This window comes from Centroberyx gerrardi, chromosome 12 (assembly GCF_048128805.1).
Source record: "Centroberyx gerrardi isolate f3 chromosome 12, fCenGer3.hap1.cur.20231027, whole genome shotgun sequence".
Classification (NCBI taxonomy): domain Eukaryota; kingdom Metazoa; phylum Chordata; class Actinopteri; order Beryciformes; family Berycidae; genus Centroberyx; species Centroberyx gerrardi.
The window spans coordinates 13,983,550-14,006,559 of NC_136008.1; the positions used below are offsets into that span (position 1 = coordinate 13,983,550).

Genomic DNA, 23,010 nt, shown 5'->3' on the forward strand with positions numbered 1-23,010 from the left:
TGTGGCTTAATGAGTTTCCATGGTCTGTTGTTTAGGCTATATTGCATGGATTAACCAAGTCTTCTGCTGTTCTGCCCACAGCGCTTTCCCATCATACACCCACAGCAGGTATTAGGATCAAAGTTTATGGTTGTTGGTGGTGGGTCCTGTCCGGAAAAAACTGTACAGAAGTGTGTTTGTCCTGGGAGAGAGAAGACATTCCCCCAAGACAGGTCAGAGAGCACAGGAGGGCAAACAAACCCCCAGGCTGCAGAGGGGCCACAATGTGCCCGCTCTCATTTTCCTTCACCAGAAGAGGAAACCTACAGTTTGTAGCAAAAGTATCAGGACAGAGGATTGCAACTATAGTTTTTCCTTGCTGTGAAGCCATGAGATTTTGTGTCAGCATGAGGTGAAAGTACAGAACATCTGACTGTGGGTTTAAAACATTTGGATAAAAAACTTTTTGTCAGCATTCCTACCATAAATACTAGAACGAATAAATGAATTTAAGTCATGAGAGTTCATTTTTGTCACCAACCCCTCATACATAATCAGTGTGTGACGTTTATGACCCAAGAATATAACCAGACAATATCTTTTTATCCTTTTAGATAATCCGTCAAGCAGAAAATGCAGCTTGATGAATCTCAATGCTTGTGTATAAGATGTTACTTGAAGGACAGACTGTGCCCAACAGTACAGTACTCTTCCTGACAGACATCTAAACAACATGATTTTAATGGTAGTTATCCCAGAACTTATGCTCACATGAAACTTGGGGTTGCCTGAAACAACTGACACCTTTCTAAACCAAACTTGAACACGCAAGCAAAAAATACAAATAATCTATAGTCTGTCTGTGCTTTTGAGTCATAGTCATTTATTATATATAAATTTATTTATAGTAAGAAATACAAATTTCATAGGTTTACAGCAAAATTAACCAATTTCACTCCTATGTCATAATACTTTAACCCCTCTATGATCCAACTTCTCAGAAAGCTGCTTTTTTCGTTCCCAGTACTAGCCGACACCCACACACACAGGAAGAGACAACAGATGACTAACTGTAATTGTAACATGGTAAGAAGTGCATTTAACAAAATGTTAGGGTTCATGTTTTTCTGGATGTCGACTATAGCCTGACCCGCTGGCAGAAGACTGAACAAGCCATCTGACCTAAAGGATATGTGGCTTTTCACAGGCAGCAGGTCTTCTTTACCATGTCGTCGTTTGGACTCAGAACTATTTTAGTCACTTCCTCTCAACTTGGTTAGCAACATTCTTCTTCTTCTGTGCCAACTTGCTGACGACTTTCCACAGGCAAATGCCAGTGTCTGCTTTAGGGTCACCCACATGACTAATCTTTACTTCAAATAAAGTAAGTCTTTGCACTTCAGCTACAACTATATGGTGCAGAGACTTTGCCTGGCTGATTAAACATTATTCTTCGATATACTTAACATCCTTGAAGGTAACAAAATCATGCATAACATTTCATGGCTGTGCTATGAGTGAATTGTGCTATTTGTTGGAGATCATCATGATTAGCATCTCTATTATCACCCAGGTCTAGCTGGATCTTTCTGCTTGTCTGTTTCAGTCTTATATAACTGTTTATATTACGTTACGCTTGTTCAAAAATAGACAAATAAAGTGGCCACATCCGCTTGGTTTCATAGCCTCCACAGTTTATTGGAAGACTTGCATGGAATTAACTTGATCATAATCTCATCTGTTCCAGGAACACAGATGACTACATCCAGACATACTTGATGATGAAAACCTTTGTTCATTACTTCATTACTCATGGCTTTATTCAAAGATATGTAGAGAAAACAAAACATATGCAAGTTAATCTGAAAAAAGAACAGTTTACACACAGAAAGAGATTTCTACTCGCACATTTCCAACTGAATATTTTTTTCTACATTTAATGCAATATCTTTTCAAAGCTCAATAGGATTGAGACATAAACACCTGTGAGGTTTTATTCAAACACAAAGGATTACATTTTGGAGGTACCGCTGCTATGTAGCGCTTATTAATCAATCCTTAAGAAGACATCAACCTGAGGAGAAAGACTACTATACGATCTAGAACAGACTGACATACAGTAGCTGTAGCTGTACAGTGACATGAACACTTACTTTTGTATCAGCTAACAGCTGGACAGAATCACAAAAGAACATCCTGAGTGGAAATTAATCATGTACCCCATTGACAATGTACTCGGACATAGTATTCTCAAACAAAAACAATGTGTGTGTTTCCTTGGAATAATCAAAATACATTTAAGCTATCAAAATATTTATGTTTGACATCTACAAAAAAAGCTCTGCTGGAAGTAATACTTGACACACTATACTACTACTGTGCTTTTCTCGTTTATTTCCATTATTAGAAAAATAGATTCTGTTAGCAAGTGATGATGAGACTTAATCAAATATGAATGCGTATGCGTGTGTGTGTGTGTGTGTGTGTGTGTGTGTGTGTGCATGGATGTGAGGGAGTGTACTGAAGATGACTCAGTTCCTCAGTGAGTGGTCCCAGGCAGCAGCTCTGCCTCCGAGGCGAACAGCTCCTTGTAGAGCGGAGGGAACAGAGAGTGCAGAGTGAGCGGGTAGCGCTGACTGAACCAGCGCAGCTTCTCCATATGCAGACTGCACAGCGAGCGCAACACCGCCATCCTCTGGTACAGCTGCAGAGAGGACACACACACATTTAGGCATCGGCCTTCACCAACAGCGAGGTATGCGTGTGAGAAGGAATGAATGAATTGATTAATTTATTTCTGTCCAGTCATGTAAGCGTGACCCATCCAGCAAGGGATTATTTAGACACATTATAGAAAGGAGACAAGAAACATGCAAAAACAAACCGACATGCATGTAGGTGAAAGAGAGAACTAGACAGAGGTGGCTACTTTGTAAATCTATGTTTGTATTTTAACCACCTTTTAACCAATCAGATGGCTAAACTGGATCTACCCTCTGTATCTTGAGACACATACCTTGTGCAGGAGACTTTCTTGGTTGTCTCGGTGTAGAATGTGTGTGAGGCCCAACTCCAAGTCTCTCTGCACTCTCTGAACCCTGCTTCTATCTTCCAGACATGGACGATCTGCACAGAAACATAGTGAAACAAAAGTAAATCAGGATTTTTAAAAAACAGTAGATTGGGTATCCAGTAGAGCAGTGTTTCTCAACCTTTTTGGCCCTTAAAACAAAGCGATGTCTACTCCCGACCCCCGCCACAAGCATGCAGAGTTCAACCAAAGAATGATTTTCCTTTTTCAGGATATTTGATGTTTGATTTGATTCACTATCAGAGGAGGCCTAGAGGCTGAAAACTATTCAGTTTTTCACAAGAAAAAAGGCAAAAATTAGAGAAAAATCAGAAAGAATAGACTATAATAAATAAATGAAGATAATAAATTTGTATAGTAGAAATATATTTTTTTTCCTATCCCTTAAATCATCTTGCGACCCCCCCCAAAATTATCTTGCAACCCTCTGGAGGTCCCGACTCCCAGGTTGAGAACCACTGCACTAGAGAAAAGTGGGGAAAAAACATGGGCTTCGAAAAACCCCACAGCAAACAAAATTAAATGGTTCAATGCTGGATCCTGCCTGAGGAAGAATGCTAAGCTTGAAACACATTGCTTATCCTGCATGTAGTACAGAAACCAGTCACTGTGTTCAAATTTACTCTTTAAATGCCTTACTGTTTTGCATCTACAAAGCAATTAATAAACTTGAACCCTCTGCATTAAGTGGCTTCCAACCTTTTCATTATGTTAAAATGTTGATTATTAAAGTGCAACACAAGAGAGAGACAGAAGATTTGACCTTACCTGCATTGATCAGCACCAGTGCAGTGAACAGAGCGATCTGATGCTCCGTGAGCTTCAGAGCACACATACCATGAGCAAAGTCAAACACTGCTGCAATTAGATCGCCACATGCTGCAAGAGGAGACACCACAGAGCGAGTTAGTTGGTACTGATAAAGCGTCTAATCTACGAATGTTCCACAGAATTATGTTCAGTCCTCACCCAAAGACTTGAAGACTTCAGTACCAGCAAATTTCCCATCGAAGAAGACGGTGTTGTTGTCTGTGTTAAAGAACCGACTCATCCTGACCAGAACCACCTCCATGGAACCTGAGCCAATGAGGGAAGGAAGGAAGAAAAGGGAGGAGGAGGAGGAAAAGAGAGTAAGAGGTTAGAAGCATTTCAGACCAGGATGAAAGCCATGTGGTGACAGTCTAATGGTCCCATCCTGTAACTGACAGGCGAACTCACCAGTCTTGAGAAGTGCAATCTGGTCGTTCTGGCTGAGCACACGAAACCCCGGGATGTGTTTTGCAAACTCCACCACATACTGCACAGCATCGGTCAGTCGAATGGCACAATGCTGCCACATCTCATCTACTGACTGGGAGCGAGACGGAGGGAGAGAGAGGGGGAGAGACAGAGGCAAAAGATAGGAGGGAGGAAGAGAGAGGGAGGGAGAGTATTAAACATACTATCTTTCAGTAGTCTGTTCGGCAACACAACAATCAAATCAACCACAGGCTAAATCAAACAGGTTCAAATTTCATTTCTCCCATGTGACTTAAACTCATCCCCACTCTCCTAAAACATTCAATCTGCTGCTCTTCCCGCTGTTTCATTTCACATATAAAGTATTTCTGTGTTTTATTTCTTTATTTACTGCAATCAGCTATTGTGTTGTATACCCTGCTTCATGCCAATTTTCATTAGAAGACTTGAACTTTGACTTGAAGTCACACAATGTAACCAAAAGAGGTAGGAGAAAAATGATGAGTAGAGAAATGAACAGGAAACTGAGAGGTAACCTCAGCCTCAAGCGATCTCCAAAGCTCTTGTTTGTTTTGAGACTATCTGGATGGACTCACAAGAGGAGGACTAAGAAGGAGCAGTTTAAGAGGAAGAAACAGATATCAGGATGCTATACTTTGCTCTGGTAGGCTTGGATCTCCTCCCTGCTGAACATCTTCCATCTGAGAGCCTGCAGCTCTTCCACTCTGTACTGGCTGGTCTCTCTGTGGGAGCGCACGATGCTGGCACACAGCTCATCTGCAAAACAAAGCACCCGTAAATATTACAGACGCAACGTGAATGTGGCCATGTGTCAGACCACTCTGCCCTTCGCTCACCTATGTTTCGCACGGAGTGAGGATAGGGACTGAAAGTGTCCTCCAGTGGGTCAAAGGGACGAATCCCCATCAGATCAGGAGACGGCTGTCTGGAGTCAAAGCCTGGAACAGAGGGATGGAGACGAGGAAGGGACAGAAAAGGAATAAGGAGAGGAAGGTGGGGGGTGTGTGAGAATTTAAGTCAGGTTGAGGAAAAAGAGTTGCCATTACACACCACTTCACCGAACACAGTGAAGTGTGTGTGTGTGTGTGTGTGTGTGTGTGTGTGTTAGAGCTGAACAATTAATAAAAAAACAAAAACAAAATCGCAATATGAACTTATGCAATTTCCAAATCGCAGAGGATACAATTGATTGCATAAGAGAGAGGGGCGTCTAAAATGAATTTCCAAACAAGTTGTTTTAGTGCTGCGGGTAATCTTTAGTCCATGAATCAAGTACAGTATTGGTGAAAACCTTTCATCATACTCAAAATCCTGCACACTGACATCTATTTTTTGAAACAAACTTTCCTTTAAACGATTTTAAAACTTGTGATGATATGAGTCGCAGTTTAAATCACCATCGCAAAATTCTGTCAAATAATCGCAATTTGATTTTTTGTCAATATCTTTCAGCCCTTGTGTGTGCGTGTGCGTGTGTGTGTGTGTTTGTGCCTCACCTCTTCCGTCAGAGTGTCCGCTGCTGTCCCCTCTCCCCTGGGATCTGGACGCGGGAGAGATACTGGAGCCCCGGTAGACCAAGCCGGCCGCCTGCGACTCGTTCGGGGAGCAGACCAGGTAAGAGTGAACATCGGCGGGGAAGGCCAGCAGCTCAGACTCCCCGGTGAAGGAGTAGGCCGCAGCCATGGGCTGGAGCAGCTGGGGGGAGCGGTCTTGGCGGGTCTTGCTGGGATAGGCCAAGACCGACTGGGCCTCTCCCTGCAGCTGCTGCTGCTGCTGCTGCTGCTGCCGATGTCTCTCCACCTCCGCAATCAGAGAGTCCCGCTGACGCTTGGACATCCGCCCGAACTTCACCGCTGAGGAGGACAAAAGAAAACATGCTGTGAATCAAGCATACAATGTGACAGGAGACGGTAATAATGCCTGTCTGTCTGTCTGTCAGTGTGTGTGTGTGTGTGTGTGTGTGTGTGTGTGTGTGTGTGTGCCTCACCATCCCGGCTCATGCCCTGTGCCAGGCATTTCTGCAGACGGCAGTGTTGGCAGCGGTTGCGGCTCGCCCGGTCGATTTGACAGTTACTCTGCCTGGAGCAGGAGTAGGATACAGTAGGCAGCTGGCTGCGCCGGAAAAAACCCTGAGGTGTGGGTAAGGAATGGTTAACATTGATAAGTCACTTGTGTGTGTGTGTGTGTGTGTGTGTGTGTGTGTGTGTGTGTGTGCGCGCTTTATGCTGCTCCCTCACCTTGCAGCCCTCGCAGGTGATGACTCCATAGTGCACTCCAGAGGACTTGTCACCACAGATTTTGCATGGGATAACTTCAATCTGAGCTGAACAAACAGAAGAACAAGCACTTGTGTTAACACTATTGTCAAACACAGCCCTCTGTTATATTCACCACACAGGTGGCAGCTGACATTTCTCTCCCCAGTATTACAGCACAGATTACACACTAGCAGAGAGAAAACAACTTTAGCCAGGAGTGGGCAGTACTGAGCTGAGGTTCATATTGAGAGAGCACGCGAGTAAACAAATGAGAAATAAGTTAGAGTAACAGTAACAATGCAGAGATATTGTATCTTAAGCATTGTAATTATTCTTTATAAAGCAACTGAGTAACTGCCTGTGAGGAGCAGATGAAAAGTTCAATGTCAGAAAGAATACTCAAGGACAATATCCGATGCCCAAACTTTTTTTAATTTGGGAGTGATACGAGTGACTGTAGGGAACCATGTCACTACATCAAGCCTGTTAATATCATATTATTGTGCTGTATTAATCAATCCCATATTCCTATGAACTCATACACACACACACTCACAAACTCTCACAAAGACACAGCCTAGCACTGTATGCTTTGAATAACATTAAACGATCTTTTATGACGATTGTCTGTTATTATGTTAGATTTGTAAATTGTTTTAATGCATGGTATTACATCAAACCTAACCTCTATAGCATTGTATTTTCCTACAGATTGTCTGAAATGAAATATAGAAATGAAATGCGCTGTCCAGGACCGTAATGACAAAGACATCATTTACAAAGACATTATTTAAGTGAGCTGTAGAGGGATTCCAACTGTGAGAAAATAAAGATTTGCAGAGTTTCATATCCTGTACTTCCCCTTAAACATCTATCAACTGCACTATGACCAGAGTAAGAAGAAGAACCAAAGGTATTTTCCTCTGAAACACTTCCTGCCTTAATAATGATGAACAGAATAACATCAAATACAATGAGGAGAGCGACTACTGAAGATGTGGAATATTTGCAAGTGGAGAAAGGCGGAGAATGTGAAGGTGTCAACCTCAGAGTCTTTTCAAGTGGTTAACTGGCTTCTCTTTCACTCTGAGTGTCCCTCTTTCATGTCATTTCTCTCTTTGTGCATTCCTCTCTATCTCGCTCATAAAGGACACAGCTGCCAGTAATGCAGTCTTTTCTTTCATCATTGCCAGTAATGGCCATCCCCCTCTCAGCCCCCCCCATCCCCCTGATCTCTATCTCTCACGCCCCTCTGTTTTTCACCCCTGGTGGTTTGACCCCTTTGTCACAATCAGAAGTCATTTCATTCATTAAACTACAGTAAATGTACAAGAAAAGATGTCTTGGTGGCACCAGTGCGTATGGCAAAATTTGGACAGCTTACACTTTCACAGTATATACTCACACATGGACCTCAGATACAATGATAAGTGATAGTGGAAGACATACAGTAGAAAGCAGATAACGGATATCAGTCTAAATATTAAATATTAAATCTCTACACACACTACAGTCATCCTTTCCTACTCCTAACACCTTCTTTCATCCGTTCCCACTATCCTCCATGAGACAAGTGCTCACGCCTGTGTGTTAATGTTTACAATTTGTGTGTTTCCGTGCATAACTGTGTCACATTATTTTGCATGTGTGTGTTAGTGTGTCAGTGCGTGCCCTCTTTTTTTGATGCCACAGGGATCACCTGCAGGCTCCTAAGGAGGGCAGCCAGTCTGTGGTGAAATACACGAAAGTCGTTTTAAATACGGATGTTCAAGCGTACATTAATGAGAAAGTAGCAATACCAGACTGCACATGTGATAAGAGAGAGGCTGTAACTACAGTATGTCTTGTGTACAAGAGGAGATCGATCAACATCATGATTTACCATGATAGTGAAAAGAATAATTCATAGATTTAACAAGATACTGACAGGCAGTTGGATGTTCTGGGTAAATTAGCCTAGAATAGAAATGGCGCTAAACAACATTGGTGATGAAGATTAATAAAGTTACTGAGCTCCGACTATGATTGCATTGCTGCTGGCAGTGGGGAAGAGAGGTAGAGAGAACATCGGTGGTCTCTGTTTTTTGCTGTTTCAGTTCTGATTCTCAACCTCAAACAACAGGAAATCCACTCTGACCCGCAACCTTTCACTGTTCACACACACACACACACACACACACACACACACATATACACACACAGTAATCACATACTACCTTACACTGCTCATCCAACAACATGCATACCTTGCATACAATCCAAATTCTAAAATGAAAAAACATGCACAGTTCATTATTGAAAGTGGTATCATTCAGAACAAAATCAAGCTTTTTGGTGCTGAACTAAAACTCTTGACTAAATCTACCTTTGGTGAGTTTAAGGCATCTGCAAAACGGTGTTTAATGTCTAATCTGCCTTTGATGGCCTGAAAGTGTAGCGACAACAGAAGCTGTAAAGTGGAAATTGACTTCATCTGCTAAACATTGAAGAATGATTTGCAATCTCCAGCTCTTGTGCCCTTGTGGGCTATTTTGTTTCGTCTCATTATCTCCAGCCACAGGCCTAGACCAATCAAACCCATCATCTCTTGGTGTTAGTGTGTACGTGTGTGTGTGCGTGTGTGAGAGAGAGAGAAAGATTACAATCCTGCATAAGAATCAAACCACCTATATTTCTTCCGTAAGCATCATTTTCACTTAACCTTAGAAGGGGTTACAATGCCTAACACTCAATATGGCTGGAAAGTAGTGTTTGTTTTATTAAACGTGTCAAAAGTATGTGTAAGTTGATGTTAAGATGTCACTTTTGATAGCTGAATGCTTAAATGTTTAAGCTTATATAGATTTACATTTATAGAGTACTTCAGTAGCTCAGCAGTACAGTTTCAAGCGCTAGTCCTGTTTTCACAGACCACATAATCAAGGTCATCGGGTTAAAAGATTCTTATATTTTCCATCCCATTTGCTTATGTGCACATGACTCAGTAATACTCAATAAAACTGAAGATTAATTGTGTTTTCCATATTGTTGGTGAGCAATATTATTTGCTGTAGCTGCAATATCTTGTGATCTGCAATATCTCTTGACAAACCCTAAACATTTTGCATTTCTATTGTATTCCAGCAACTCCATACAGTATGAAACCACCAATATGAAGCACAACACGCCAAACTATTTTAGCATACGAAAAATTCTTGCCAAATGTTGATGTGAGAAAATGAAAACAAAAAATCCCCCAACCAATATAAACTGTTCACTCTAAAATCAATATATTGTGAGCCATGTAATGTGTAGAGATTTTTGTACAGTAGATGTACACAGTAGATGTGCAGTGATGGAAATATTCTGCTTTGGCAGTCAAAATAAAAGAATGCCACCTCCCACACTTCCTCCTACGAGGCCGCTGCACACAGATGGATTCATTTCCTCTCTTTCAATCAGTATTTCTCATTAACGACTTAAACTTTCCCAACAAAAAAAGCACATTAATCAATGTTTTCCTCTAAACAAAAGAAGCCTCTCTGAATAACAGCAAATAGTCAACATCGTACACCATTCACTGGTTGTCTCATATGTCCGCTGACTGAGGCTCACTACTGTAGCTCTAGATAATAAATCTGATACTCAATGATTTAGATCAGAGCGCGAGATTAGGACGAAATAGATAAATGAAACTGAACAAGGCTGAAAAGGTGAAAATGGGTCATAAGTAGTTTTATACTTTATCTCCTGTTATACTCACCGATTTATATTTATGTGATAAATGCTGGCCTTTTTATTGATTGACTAATTTGATGCTGATAGGCTAATTTGTTGTGTTGATCGACAATCGTCTTGCACCTGTTGTCAATGACGACCAAAACTATAAGTCGCTACAGTAAATTGTGATTTGCAAGTGGATGGTGTGCGGGAGCCTTATATATTTTGATGTTGCTTTTTTCTCCCAGCACCCATGGCTGAAATTGTCAGGTGTGCAAACTTTATTCTATTATAGGTGTTGTAAGCCAAAAAGTTTGAAAAACCCTATTGATATTTATAAAAAAGAGAGACAATGAGAGAGCACAGGAGGGAAACAGAAACAGAAACAGAAAATGGAGAATAATGAGGAAATCAAAAGAGAAAAGATGGAGAAAAAATAAGAAAAGTTAAAGAAAGGGTTGATCTGTGGACTGGGATTGCAACACAGACAGACTTCACATCTACCTCATGACACACTGAGGAGAGAGAGTGTGTGTGTGTGTGTGTGTGTGTGTGTGTGTGTGCGTGTGTGTGTGTGTGTGTGTGTGTGTGTGTGTGTGTGTGTGTGTGTGTATGCGTGTGTGTGTGTGTGTGTGTGTGTGTGTGTGTGTGTGCGGGAGGGGGGACTACATGTAGTGCCACTCTCAACTCCTCAGTCTGTCTAAAATCACCCTGTCAGCAGTCTGTTCTTTGCACTCTAAACAGGCAAAAAACCTAAAACCTCAACTTTCCTCTGACGGAAGCTTACCTTAAGTACATACGCATGCAAGAATGCAAACACATTTTGTATACACATACACACACACACACACACACACACACACACACACAATTAATAATCGATCACATAAGTCCATTTTGATATGCTTCGTTAGGCTATTATACACAGGGTAGTTCACAATTTCTGCAAATTTATTTCTAAGTTATTTATCTAATGCACCATATCTGCTTGAATGTAGTTATCGCCAAAGTAACATGAATTTACGAGATTAAAATACTACAACATATCTGCTTTAACACACTCATCACCAAAGTAGCATGAATTTACGTGGTTAAAGTAATAATTCTTCCCACTGTTTTAATAATAAGGAAAAGCTTCCTTTGCTGATGTATATTTTTTTGCAGAGATTAGATGTTTAAAATATTTACATTATTCATTTGACACAGATCACTCATAAAGAAACCAATGTGTTACCTCCACTGAAATATATTCCCCCTTGTATTAAAATGTATGTGGAAACAAAATGAGTATATTGCAGCTCTTTCGTAATTAACTAATTGAAACGACGACTACACATGGAATGCACGCTATTCTAATGCTACTGCATTTCAACATACAGTAAATACTATAAAATACCATATACAACTTTTGAATCATAGGTCCTACTGTGTATTTATAAAAGCTCTGAAAATTACTTTGATCTGCTGACACAAAATTGCATTAAAAACTACATGTTAGAGTGCATTTGTTTTAAGAGATGTAGCCGTGACTTAGGACTTGATCCCTTGAAATAATTGCAATCTGTATTTGAAGAAGATATTTAACAAAACCAAAAATAAACTAAAAAAATAAAATAATATAAATGACCAGGTAAAATAAAAAAATAGCTGCTTGGAATGACAAATTGGTCCATATATAATAATACATTTATAGACAGAATACATTGTTACCAGAAAATGCCTGGTAACATATAGGTGAATGTTGAGTTTATAAATATTTAACCCTCATCCTACCAACATATTCAACATACAAGGACTACCGACTGGGGTCCCTGGGGACCCCAAGAATAAACTACTGTAAGAAACAACCATCATAGCAAAATGTTAACTTATTTCTTCTCAAAACATTATTAGTTATGTAATTAATGTCATCTGAAAAAAAACAAACAGATTATTATTATTTTAGGAAAGTTACAGTTAATTAAATTATGTATTGTATTTCTGACTTTGAACATCATCTTACCTTAGAAAGAACAGTATTTAGGGTCGTCGACAGAGCACATGAGGAAATCTGTCTGCTGCATCTGTGTCTGTCTCCTTCAAAATGACTGACAGAGTGCCCCTACCCCCCCGATAGTGTGTGATACTTTAAATTAGGACCCATGGCAAACATGAACTCAATAAATAATTCCATCTATTAAAACTGCATAGCCGGAATTGGGTGCTTTTGACTGGGGTCCCCCAGGACCCCAATACATTGGTATTTTTAAAAAGCACTAATTAAAACAGAAACAGACAACAATGATATGAAGTCATTAGGAACAAATTGATTGACAAAGTCATGAAAAATTGGAATGATAGAATAAAGCACCTGTGAGATATGAATAAAAGTATACCTCTGGGGTCTGCGGGTACCCCTTTTCGTTCCAGTATCGTGCAAATCAGCTCTGTTCTCAAGTGGTTACACAAGTATGAGAACTGTTTCACAGCTGAGTGTATATGCAGCTTTGTACTTCATTCATTTGTTGACACCACTAAAGGGGGAAAAATGACGAACTTATCTGAAGAAAAGACAAATTATAAAAGCACCTCTGAAAACCAATTACCATCAAATTTACCATATTTTGCTTTGAAACCCAGTCTGAATTTGGGGGTGTTTCAAAGAGGTAATGTTTTGAGACTACACATGGTATGAATCAGCTTGACTGTTGTATTTCATTTACCATATTTTGGGGGATGAATGTGTCACCTGTGAGTTTGGTGTGTGCTTTGATGTCTAGTCAACCGCCTTCTCTCTTTGGAAGTGTTCGTTGTACAGGCTGCTGCACCCAGAGGAACAAGGAAATCCTTCTGATAACGAAAATGTGTAAGACACTATTCAGGTATCCCCCGAACACAACAACAAAACCTTTTAGTGTGTGAGTCAAGCCCACAGTAAGAGGAAGTGTATCGTTAAAGCCAATACTGAGTGATAGCTGGCAATAGAATTAGATAAATAATTGTTTTCCAGCTGTGGTGAAGACGCAAAATCATAAAGCTATTTTCAGAGTTGAACATGTTTCTCTGTCTCATAGTATTCCACACAGCTGCATGACTGAGATATGCACACATCTAGGCGCCATCTAGAGAGAAAGGCAGCTGCGTATTTGTGTGTGTGTCTGTGTGTGTGTCTCTGTGTCTGTCTCTGTGTGTGTGTGTGTGTGTGTGTGTGTGTGTGTGTGCATGTGTGTGTGTGTGTGTGTGTGTGCGTGTGTGTGTGTGTGTGTGTTTGAATGTTTCCAATGCAAGGGAGGAAGCATAAGGCAACTAGCATAGAGAATATAACAAGATATTCTCCATCATTTGTCTATAATTGCTACTTCTTGTACCTTCCTCTATGTATATCTTATGTATGTCCTATTTGTATATGTACATACTGTATATAGATAGATATAGATGTGTGTGTGTGTTTTTATTACTTGCACTTTGCACTTTGTCAGAAAAGTGCTATAGAAATAAAGTTGATAATAATCATCAACTTAATAAGTTGATGATGATGATGATGATGATTAATATTATCATTATTATAATTATTGTTGTTGTTATTGTTTTTATTAGTGTTATTATTATTATTATTATTATTATTATTATCATAATCATCATTATTATTATTATTATCATCATCATTATTATTATTATCACATAGTATTACCTATATTTCATCTCAATCTCATGTACAGTAAACATCCACCCTGACAACTGATTTGTTTTGTATGATCACTGATTATGGATATGTTGTAACTAAAAGAAGCATTTCATAAACAATTCTGAAAAAGAAATCTTTAAAAAATCCAAAATTCAAGTTGTTTCAAAAGAATCCATCAAATTTATGATTTTACAATCCCACTGATTCTTAACATACAAAATCAACTCATCTACATACCCCAGTGTGCACTGTATATGTAGGAGTGAGAGAAGGTAGAAATATTTGATGCATGATTCAAATCTTAAGTCCATCAAAGGAAGATCAAAATTGAGTCATCTTCTCAAACCATACAACTGAAACACTTATATCGATGTGAACGTACCCCACAGTCAACCAATCAGGCACTTTGGGGCGACCCAAAACAAATAAGAAAATCTGCCTTCATACATCTACATACATATACTGTATGTGCTTAGTACCAATATGAAAGTGTACTGTATGAGTTCTGTGGCAGAACTACAGTATGTTTGTGAACAGAAAGAAATACTGATTTATCTGAGGTCATGAAAGTTCAAGCATATGCAAATCATGAAATAAACTTCAAACAAGTACAGAATTGTAGCCAATTAGAGCCATAATGAACTTCATGTTCCACCTAATGTTATGGCAAAAATGAGATACTGAATGAACCTGAATGAAATAGGAGAAAAGTCTTAATCCCACAGCCTGGTGAAGTTCAACAAAGGCATAAGAAGATCTACCAGACGCAGTAACTTAAAAGTGAATGTGAAATCCTTTCTTGTTATTGCATCCTGTGCGTCAAGTCGGACTTCTCTAGTGCAGCATCAGAGGCATCGAGTCACAAATACGACAAATACTTGACAAGGCGGTTTACTGCAATATCAGAGCGGCCAAGAAGAGAAACTACGACCAAAAAGCGATAAATGCAGGGATCTAATCGGTAAACGTTGTTTGATCGCAGCCCTCTCACACACACAGACATGAAGACACAGACAGACACACACCAATCCCTACCTCGCATCATCCTCACTCCTCCACTTGTCTCAGAAGTTTTGTCCCACTTTCACAAACTCACTTTTCCTCTCACTTTGTCTAACAGCTCTGTCTGCCTTTTCACACCATCACTGTCTTCGTCTTTGCCCCCGTTTCTTTCGCTCGCTCAATCTTTCTTTTTGTTCGTCCTTTAGCAAGCGGGGTTAGGTGCTCACTGCAACTCCAGCATACATATTCAGACTTTTGAGTGTCAGTCGCCGCCTCATCCTCCTTGCGCGTGTGTGTGTATGTGTGTGTGTGTGTGTGTGTGTGTGAGAGACAAAGACAATGGGGGGCAGTCCCCTTGCCTGGCATGCTCTCTCAAGGTACTTTTTCCCTATACCTTTGTTGTTGTCCTTCACCCACTCATTCCATACCACACTAAAAAAAAATCGTTTTATAGCGTCAAACACATTTTTGACTCTCCCTCAGAATTAAAATCAAACCATTTTCCAAAGGAATAATTGCTGAAAAACAGAATGTAAGCAACAGAAAATATTCAAACATTGAAATTTAAAAAAAAAAAAAAAGAAAAAACCTGGAGGAAGATGAGAGATTTGGTTTCACTTGTGTCTTGAGACGATTTCTAAGGTTATTCTTCTGATGATTATTTTTTATGTGTACTGTGTCTCTAGCTGGAATAGTCACAGCTTGTATAATAAGTATTTTTAATTGCCAATAAAAATGTCCAATGTATTAACCAATGTATTTATTTCTCTCTCCTTTCAACATCGTCTTTCCCTTCGCACTCGACTCGCTTATCTAAACCACGGTTAAGGCTGCAGATCTTCAGACACGTTTCTCTGGAGCCTCTCATCCCTCTCTCTCTCATCCCTCTTTCATCCCTCCGTCTCAGCACCTGACTGATGCAGGGAACGAGACAAGACCACCACGGTTCTCCATTCCCCCCAGTATTACCCCCATGCTAACTTCCAAACACACATCCAAAACAACACATCCTCTCTACTGGCATGAACAAATCTACGTTTTCACATGTACAGTGCGTACTCACACACAAGCAAAGATTCAGAAAGGAATTGACCGATAAAAGATTGCCATTGTGATTGATAACCAATTCATTTTTTATCAGACCACGTAACGTGAAGCCGACAAAATGTTATGTATGGCATCTCCAGACTCGATAACGCCCGCAGGTGCGCTCAAGTTGTGGCAGAGAGTGTGAAACCAAAGCAGTTAAAAAAAGAAGAGATGTTATCGCTGTTATCTGCATTCAGATGCCAAAGTGCCAAAGTATAGTAGTATTTTCATCTGCTTGCCATGCGCGGGGAGCGAGGGGGGAGGGGGGGGGGCACAGGTGCAACACACAGACTGTATCACTGATGGCCCAACTCCAGAGACACCAGTGTGTGTGTGTGTGTGTGTGTGTGTGTGTGTGTGTGTGTATGTGTGTTTCTATACAGCTGCAATGTTGTATGTTTACTCACTAGGGAGCTAACCACAATGCATGCACAAATATCTAGCACAAACACAAGCATAGTCATACCACATACAGTGTGCACACACACACACACACACACACACACGCTAACACACAGAGAATATAATATAAAAATTACTTACTCAAATGAGTCTTCTTGGACATGGCTCCTCCTGAAGCAGAAAGAGTGCAGAGTCAGATACATAAACATTTGTGAAATCTCAAAACTAAACAACAAATCCGCTCAGGTCTACAGTCTCCTATTAGTTCTTTTACAGGTGATGAGCATCCAAGTTAAAGCGCAGGGCCGAACGTCTTAAAACAGAACCTCGACATACACTCAGTGTCATCTCCTCTGTACCAGAGACTGACATTTCTTTCATATGACCTTTCAATAATTCTCATGGCAATTTGGTAGTATTTGTCAGCATTTGTTCAAATGAACAACGAAAGGCCTGTGAAAGGATAGATAGCTGAAGTGATTACATACAGGTCATATTGGTGGATTCCTATTCCCACTGGTGTGATGTGTTATGTGCGTGTGAATCTACACCACACGCACACATATGCCCAGACACACACAGGAGATAACAAAGAGAGGAAGGTGGGTGTCTATGAAGCAATAGGTCCTCTCTTCTTTGTCTGTCTGTCTGTTTGACCGCAATTGTGAGAAAGTCTGAATTGCAGTGGGTGTGTGCAAGTGTGTGGAGGGTCGTTTCTGAGCCAACAGGTATATTTTTAGAGTTTTGTGTGTGTGTGTGTGTGTGAGAAGTTTACAGGCAGGGGAGATAAGTATCAATGGAAGACATAGAGCTAGCCGGTCTTTGTCTGGGGCTTAGAAGGCCTTCTGTGGTTTTCACTGTTTTCCTCTCCTCATCAAATCAGTTTTGCTTCATAAGCAGAAAGCATGGAATGAAAGCAGAGCAGTGCACACACACACGGAAAATGCAGAGAAATTTTTCAGCGCTGCCGGCAAATGTTTAAAGGTGATCGCTAAATTTAAGGTAAAAGCATTTTGATCAATAAAAACCATCAATCATACTAAAAAAAAAAAACTAAACTAAATTAAACTTTTCAAGAATATATGAAAGTCTCATTTCCAGATGGAGAGCAAGTAATTTGTGAAATTCTTGAGTTGAATGTTTTCACAGGTCTTTCTTTGAACATAGTTAAACCAATAAACGATCATGTAAGCATCCAATTAATATAGTTTCAACTTGAACAAGAGTGTGAAGACTGCTTGTCCTCATTTCACAAGTCAGCTATAGAAATAAAAACCAGCATCTCCCCAAAATATATGAAGACAGATAATATGTCAGGTATTCTTATATGCTTGTTCTAATTACTTGTAATTACTTGTCTAATTACTTATTTTCATGTGATATTCAGATGGTTCTTTGGCCGGAGAGTCGTCTAAGAACTTGTCTGGTTTGGTTCTTTGGAAACTGACACACAAATATCAACAAATTAAATTAACTCCCATTAACACTAAATGATTTGGAGTGATAGGGGCGACCGCAACATGTTTTGAATTTTGGGCAAAATCATCATTTAACAACATAAAGCAATGTGTTGTCATTGATTTAAGATGATTGAAAGTGATCTATTCTCTATACGCAAGTGGCTGTAGCAGAGTATAAGAAAAAGAGTATAAGAGTATCTGATGCAAACCCCATCAATATCAGCTCCTGTACACTTTTAGCAAGATACATAAACACCTGCCACCCGGCCCATAAACACCCGCCACACACACACACACACACACACACACACACACACACACATACTGTATATATGACCCTCAAGCACAACGCTCATCTCTCAAAGTCTTACTAACATCTCAACACACTGACATCTCAGCTGACCACTGAAGTGACAGTTGTTGTGTTACATAACTGAAGACCACTGAACCCCCTATAGAGAGTAGGCCAAGAACTTAATAATGTATATGTATAATATAAATAATGATATATCCAGCACAGAATAGATAGTGTAATGTAATGTAATGTAACAATAAATACATCCGTGAACAATAGTCACAATGGGTGCAATGTGATCAAATTTAAAGAAGCATATAGAAGAAAAAAAGAATAAAATACAAAAACACAACTACACAGAATTAAAACAACAAATTGGCTAGCCTGATGTCGTCAGCTGGGTTGTTCCAGAGCCGAGGGGCCCTGCGCGAGAAAACATGATCACCTTTAGTCTTCAGCCCAGACTGCGGACCGACCAAAAGAGCTGCCCGAGGATCTTAGGCTGCACTTGGGTTCATAAGGCGTCAAGAGCTCAGAGATATAGAGGCACTAATCCTAAACCCCCCCCTCCCCTTTAAAATTGAAATGCTTCTTTATGCCCGTCAGGAGTCTGGCTGCAGCATTGCAACTGAAATCTGGATATACTCTGCATGTGAATGGGTATACAGGGAGTTCCAATTGTAACTCAATCACAAAAAGGCGTGATGAAATAAAAGTTAGGTGATAAAAAGGCAAAAAAGTTCTAATTTTGGAGAGTCTTGGATTGTAGAAAACACGACTGCAGTGCACAACTGTCTGAACATGTTTGTCCAGGTTTAAACTGGAGTCGAAAATACGATTCTGATAGTTTCAAGATGGTTATGGACTTGAGCACTAACGCTATAGTTGGCCGAATAATCATAAATTCAAACTTATCTGTATTCAGTTGTAAGAAATGAAGAGACATGTAAAACGTTCTGTCCCACAGTCTACAGCAGTCTACAGCTGGACCAGAGATGTCAACCTGCTCGAGACTCTCAAGAAGGAGAGAATGAAAAAAACAAAAGCTGTACTAAGATGTAGGAGAACCAAACCAGAGGACTTTCCCACATTAGCCTCAAGTGATTCATCACCTTGAAAAGCGCTGTCTCAGTGTTATGAAGAACTATACAACCAGACTGAAACTTCCCTTTAACCAGAATAAAACACCAATACTACTCATAAAAGTACCTGATTCGTTAGCTGTTGTTGTTTTTTCCAAAATCTTGGACAGGAATGGCAATTTAAAGATTGGTCTCTAATTTCCCACAGTGCAGCTGACTTTATCTAGGACTTTTTTCACTGAGGGAAAGTACATTACAAAGCCAGAAAGAATATATGGTGAAAGAATAGAAAAATATAATGCAAGCCTTTTATGGCTGTATTTGTGTGCATGTGTGTGGAAATGAGACTGATCGATACAAGCATCTACATATAATACTACAATACTAATCATTTTCTTCACTTTTGCCCCATCGCTCTCTCTCTCTCTTGAGTACATTCCAATCAGTGACACCAAACTCTACCCTTTAATAATGTAGGCTACAATATAATAGAATCCTTTAATTTCCATATTTGTGAGCATGTGTTTGTGCGCGTAACTGATAGATACACCTATAATAAATATTACTTTTGCTCTTGTCCTCTGTCTCTCTCTCTCTCTCTCTCTCTCGCTCTCTCTCTCTCTCTCTCGCAATCAGCTATACCAAATCTCTACCAACATCATGGTTCTACTGCCAAATCACTCTCTCATTTACTAGAAAAACAGTGTCACTTTATATAAAAAGTCACTTCTGTTTCTTCACTCTACTACTTCACATCCATTTAAGTGAACCGAGTGACATGTTGATACACAATGTTGTTTCGACTGGAGGTCTGTGATGCAGCAGTGCAGATTAACTATCAAACTATGTAGCTGTGTGAGTTAGTAGAAAACGTGTCCAGTGGGTTTCTGTGGCAGAGGGACAAAATGCCTAATCCGAGTGGCTGCCAGTGGCTTGATTTTAGCCAGGAAGAGGCTGTGAATAGAAAAGCAGCGGACCAAAAACAGTATCAGAACAAGAGCTAATCCCCAGGATTACTCCGTCTTATTGCCATTCTTACTCTCTCACAGCACTTTAACCACACCCAGGTGAACGAGATGAGGAGAGTTAATGGAGTAAAGACGGATGAGAGAATGGAGGGAAAGAAGATAAGACTGAATGAGGCAAGAGGGGAGAGTGTAACAGAGACAGAGGGAGAGAAACAGAGGGGCAACTGTTGTAATCTGGTGTAGAAAAGGTGAGCAGAACTAGATAAGGAGAGTGAGAGAGAAAGGAGGGGAGAGATATGGGGGGGGGGCAGAGAAGCATGGAGGGAGATAAGGCCTAAAATGAGGCTTACTTCTAAATAAGAGAGGGACAGAAAGGGGGAGGACAGAAGAGCAGTAGCTTACTAGGAGAGGAATAGTGAGTCGGTGACTTTCACATTGTAGCCTATGTGACAGCAGCAAAAAAAAAAAAAAAAACACACTGATAACGCACCCAAGCGTTAGCAATATGTTTAATATTCAACCTTCAACCGACTAGGTCAAGAGTTCCCTAGTTTCCAGTATTGCTTGACTTCTTAGAGAGGGAAAAATGCTTTTAACTGAGGTTTTAAGCTGAACAGTAGCTTTTAAATGAAGTAATGGCGAAGTGGAACCAGGTAGGAACCAGGTAGACTTCATGCATGCAACTCCATTAAGAGTCCCAATGACGCGCATATAGCCTCCACACGACAACAAGGCTACATTATCTACAGAATAAACCTCAGAGACGGGTCCTCTTACCTCTTCTGATGGGGGTGTCAGCGGGGGGCACGTCGGGCTCCTCATATTCCATAACTCTCCTGTCAAAACAACTTGTGGCCCTGTACACGCACGCACTCACTCGCCCACCTATCGGTCGGTTACACACCTCTCACTCACACAAACCGCAGACGAGTGCTTAGTCAGTTGGTTTGAGTTCCACCTGCCGCCATTTGACTCACAAGTAGGCTGATTTCACAAACTCGGGCTTCTCACACTACCTGTTGTTCTAGCGCCCGGGCCGGCGCAGGCATTTGAAAACATGCACTGCCATCTCCTCAACAGTCCTCAGAGCGGATTCCCAAACTCAACCGGCATCTTGTTCTCTGTCCGTCTCCTTTCTTCAACAATACACCTCCTCTTGTGTTGACGTTTTCAAATAATTAAATTCCCCCAAGGCAGAAGTACAGAGCGCAGCTGGACCGGCCGTCCACAAGCCGCGCGCTCCGGTTTCCCCCGCTCTCGCTCGCTCTCGCTCTCTCTCTCTCTCTCTCTCTCTCTCTCTCTCGCTCTCGCTCTCTCGCTCTGTGCGCCCTGACCGTCCCGGCCTGGAGAGTTATGTCACCGGGACTTACGTAATAGCAGCGGATCGGGTTTTGCTTTGTAGTGTTCAGTTGAGAAATATAATCCCATGTTGCTGCCACAAATTTCCGCCGCACTAATCAAGACAATACAATGCATGGAAGGGAATTTAGATTCCGCTGCAAATTTGGCCCGGTTCTTTCACGGGAAAGTATTAAAAGAAAATAACATGCGTGGCCCATAGCTTGGTACTATTTCAGACTTGCCACCTGCGGGGGGCGTTTGCATGCAATTTATAGAGGGATTTGTTAATAATCGCATGCCCAATTTCGGCGTTACATAACGAGTAGGCCTACCTTGCTTGGAAACAAAATAACTGCACTCGCGAGAAATAGTCTATGCCTTCTCGGTTCATATCATTACTGTGCAGGCTTTAAGTAGGCCAGCATGGCACGAACACTGTCTGGGTTAGGGCCTCCATTCCCACTGGGCCACACATGCTAAAAATGAATGCGCGCATGGTAGCCTGCTTCTGCACTTTGGATAAAAGCGTCCGCCAAATGCCATAGGTAACACTTGGCACGAAGCCCAAATGAAAAGGATAAGTGTTTAAATTTGTCTGGTGAATATACCCTTGGGCACCTGCACCCTGACAATATCTTCCTCATCTAGTAGGCTACTAGGCCTCTGTGCGTGTTAGACATAGGGATAGTAGAGGTTGATGAGCTGAATATTTGGCTTTTCTATAAACTTATTTGACATTTAACGTTAAAAAAAAAACAACAATTCTGTAAATGCTACACACATGCAGTGGACAGCTTGTTCAGGTGGTTTTACCTAAGAACTGAAACTCTCTGCACTCTGCTCCCCACTCCCTCAAAGCCAACTTGACCACATATGGCTCTCTTCAACAACAAATACCAAAAATAAATAACCGCTGGTGTTCATTTGTCCTACATGCCCCCTCCCCCCCACCACACACACGAAGAGACTTCAGAAACTGTACTATCCATCTCTGCACTTCACTGAGGTTAGAGATGTGAGGGGCCTCACAAGACCACTGTGTCCCATGCACACAGGCAGTGTGATGAACCCATACACTCAGAAACCACACTATCAGACCAAACTGTGAGAACTCAAGTTAAAAGGTATGTGTGTGTGTGCGTATGTGTGTGTGTGGGGGGGGGAGGGGGGGGGTGGTGTATCAGGAGGCCAGAAAACCCTTGTAAGCATAAATTTATCATTCGCTAAACAAATCAGCAGTACCTGGTAGACGGTAATATTGAAAATAATTGTTATTTTTTTTAAATGGATAGATTAATTATCTTGTAACAGTAAAAGTGCAAAATCTTTGAGTGATTACCATCCAAAACCCATTGCTCATTTACCAAAATAAAGCACATATAGGGGAGGGCTAGTGATGTTTAGACAAGCTAAGTACAGT

General features: G+C 40.7%; 1 protein-coding gene across 3 annotated transcripts; it reads right to left on the reverse strand.

The window, feature by feature from the left end:
* Positions 1 to 1,754: 1,754 nt before the first annotated feature.
* rorc (RAR-related orphan receptor C) lies at positions 1,755 to 21,512 on the reverse strand. 3 transcript variants are annotated; one of them, XM_071903317.2, is made up of 12 exons: positions 21,266 to 21,512; positions 16,586 to 16,615; positions 6,568 to 6,653; positions 6,318 to 6,459; positions 5,827 to 6,183; positions 5,167 to 5,268; positions 4,965 to 5,086; positions 4,289 to 4,421; positions 4,040 to 4,147; positions 3,839 to 3,949; positions 2,996 to 3,105; positions 1,755 to 2,683 (listed from the first exon to the last, which is right to left on the reverse strand). In XM_071903317.2, exons 1-12 carry the CDS (start codon positions 21,306 to 21,308, stop codon positions 2,519 to 2,521), a joined length of 1,509 nt encoding a protein of 502 aa, XP_071759418.1. In that variant the 5' UTR covers positions 21,309 to 21,512; the 3' UTR covers positions 1,755 to 2,518. The 3 variants fall into 3 exon arrangements, with proteins under 3 accessions (XP_071759418.1, XP_071759417.1, XP_071759419.1); XM_071903316.2 differs by having other exon boundaries at positions 21,027 to 21,512; XM_071903318.2 differs by lacking the exons at positions 16,586 to 16,615; positions 21,266 to 21,512 and adding an exon at positions 14,987 to 15,180.
* Between the last annotated feature and the right edge of the window lie 1,498 nt (positions 21,513 to 23,010).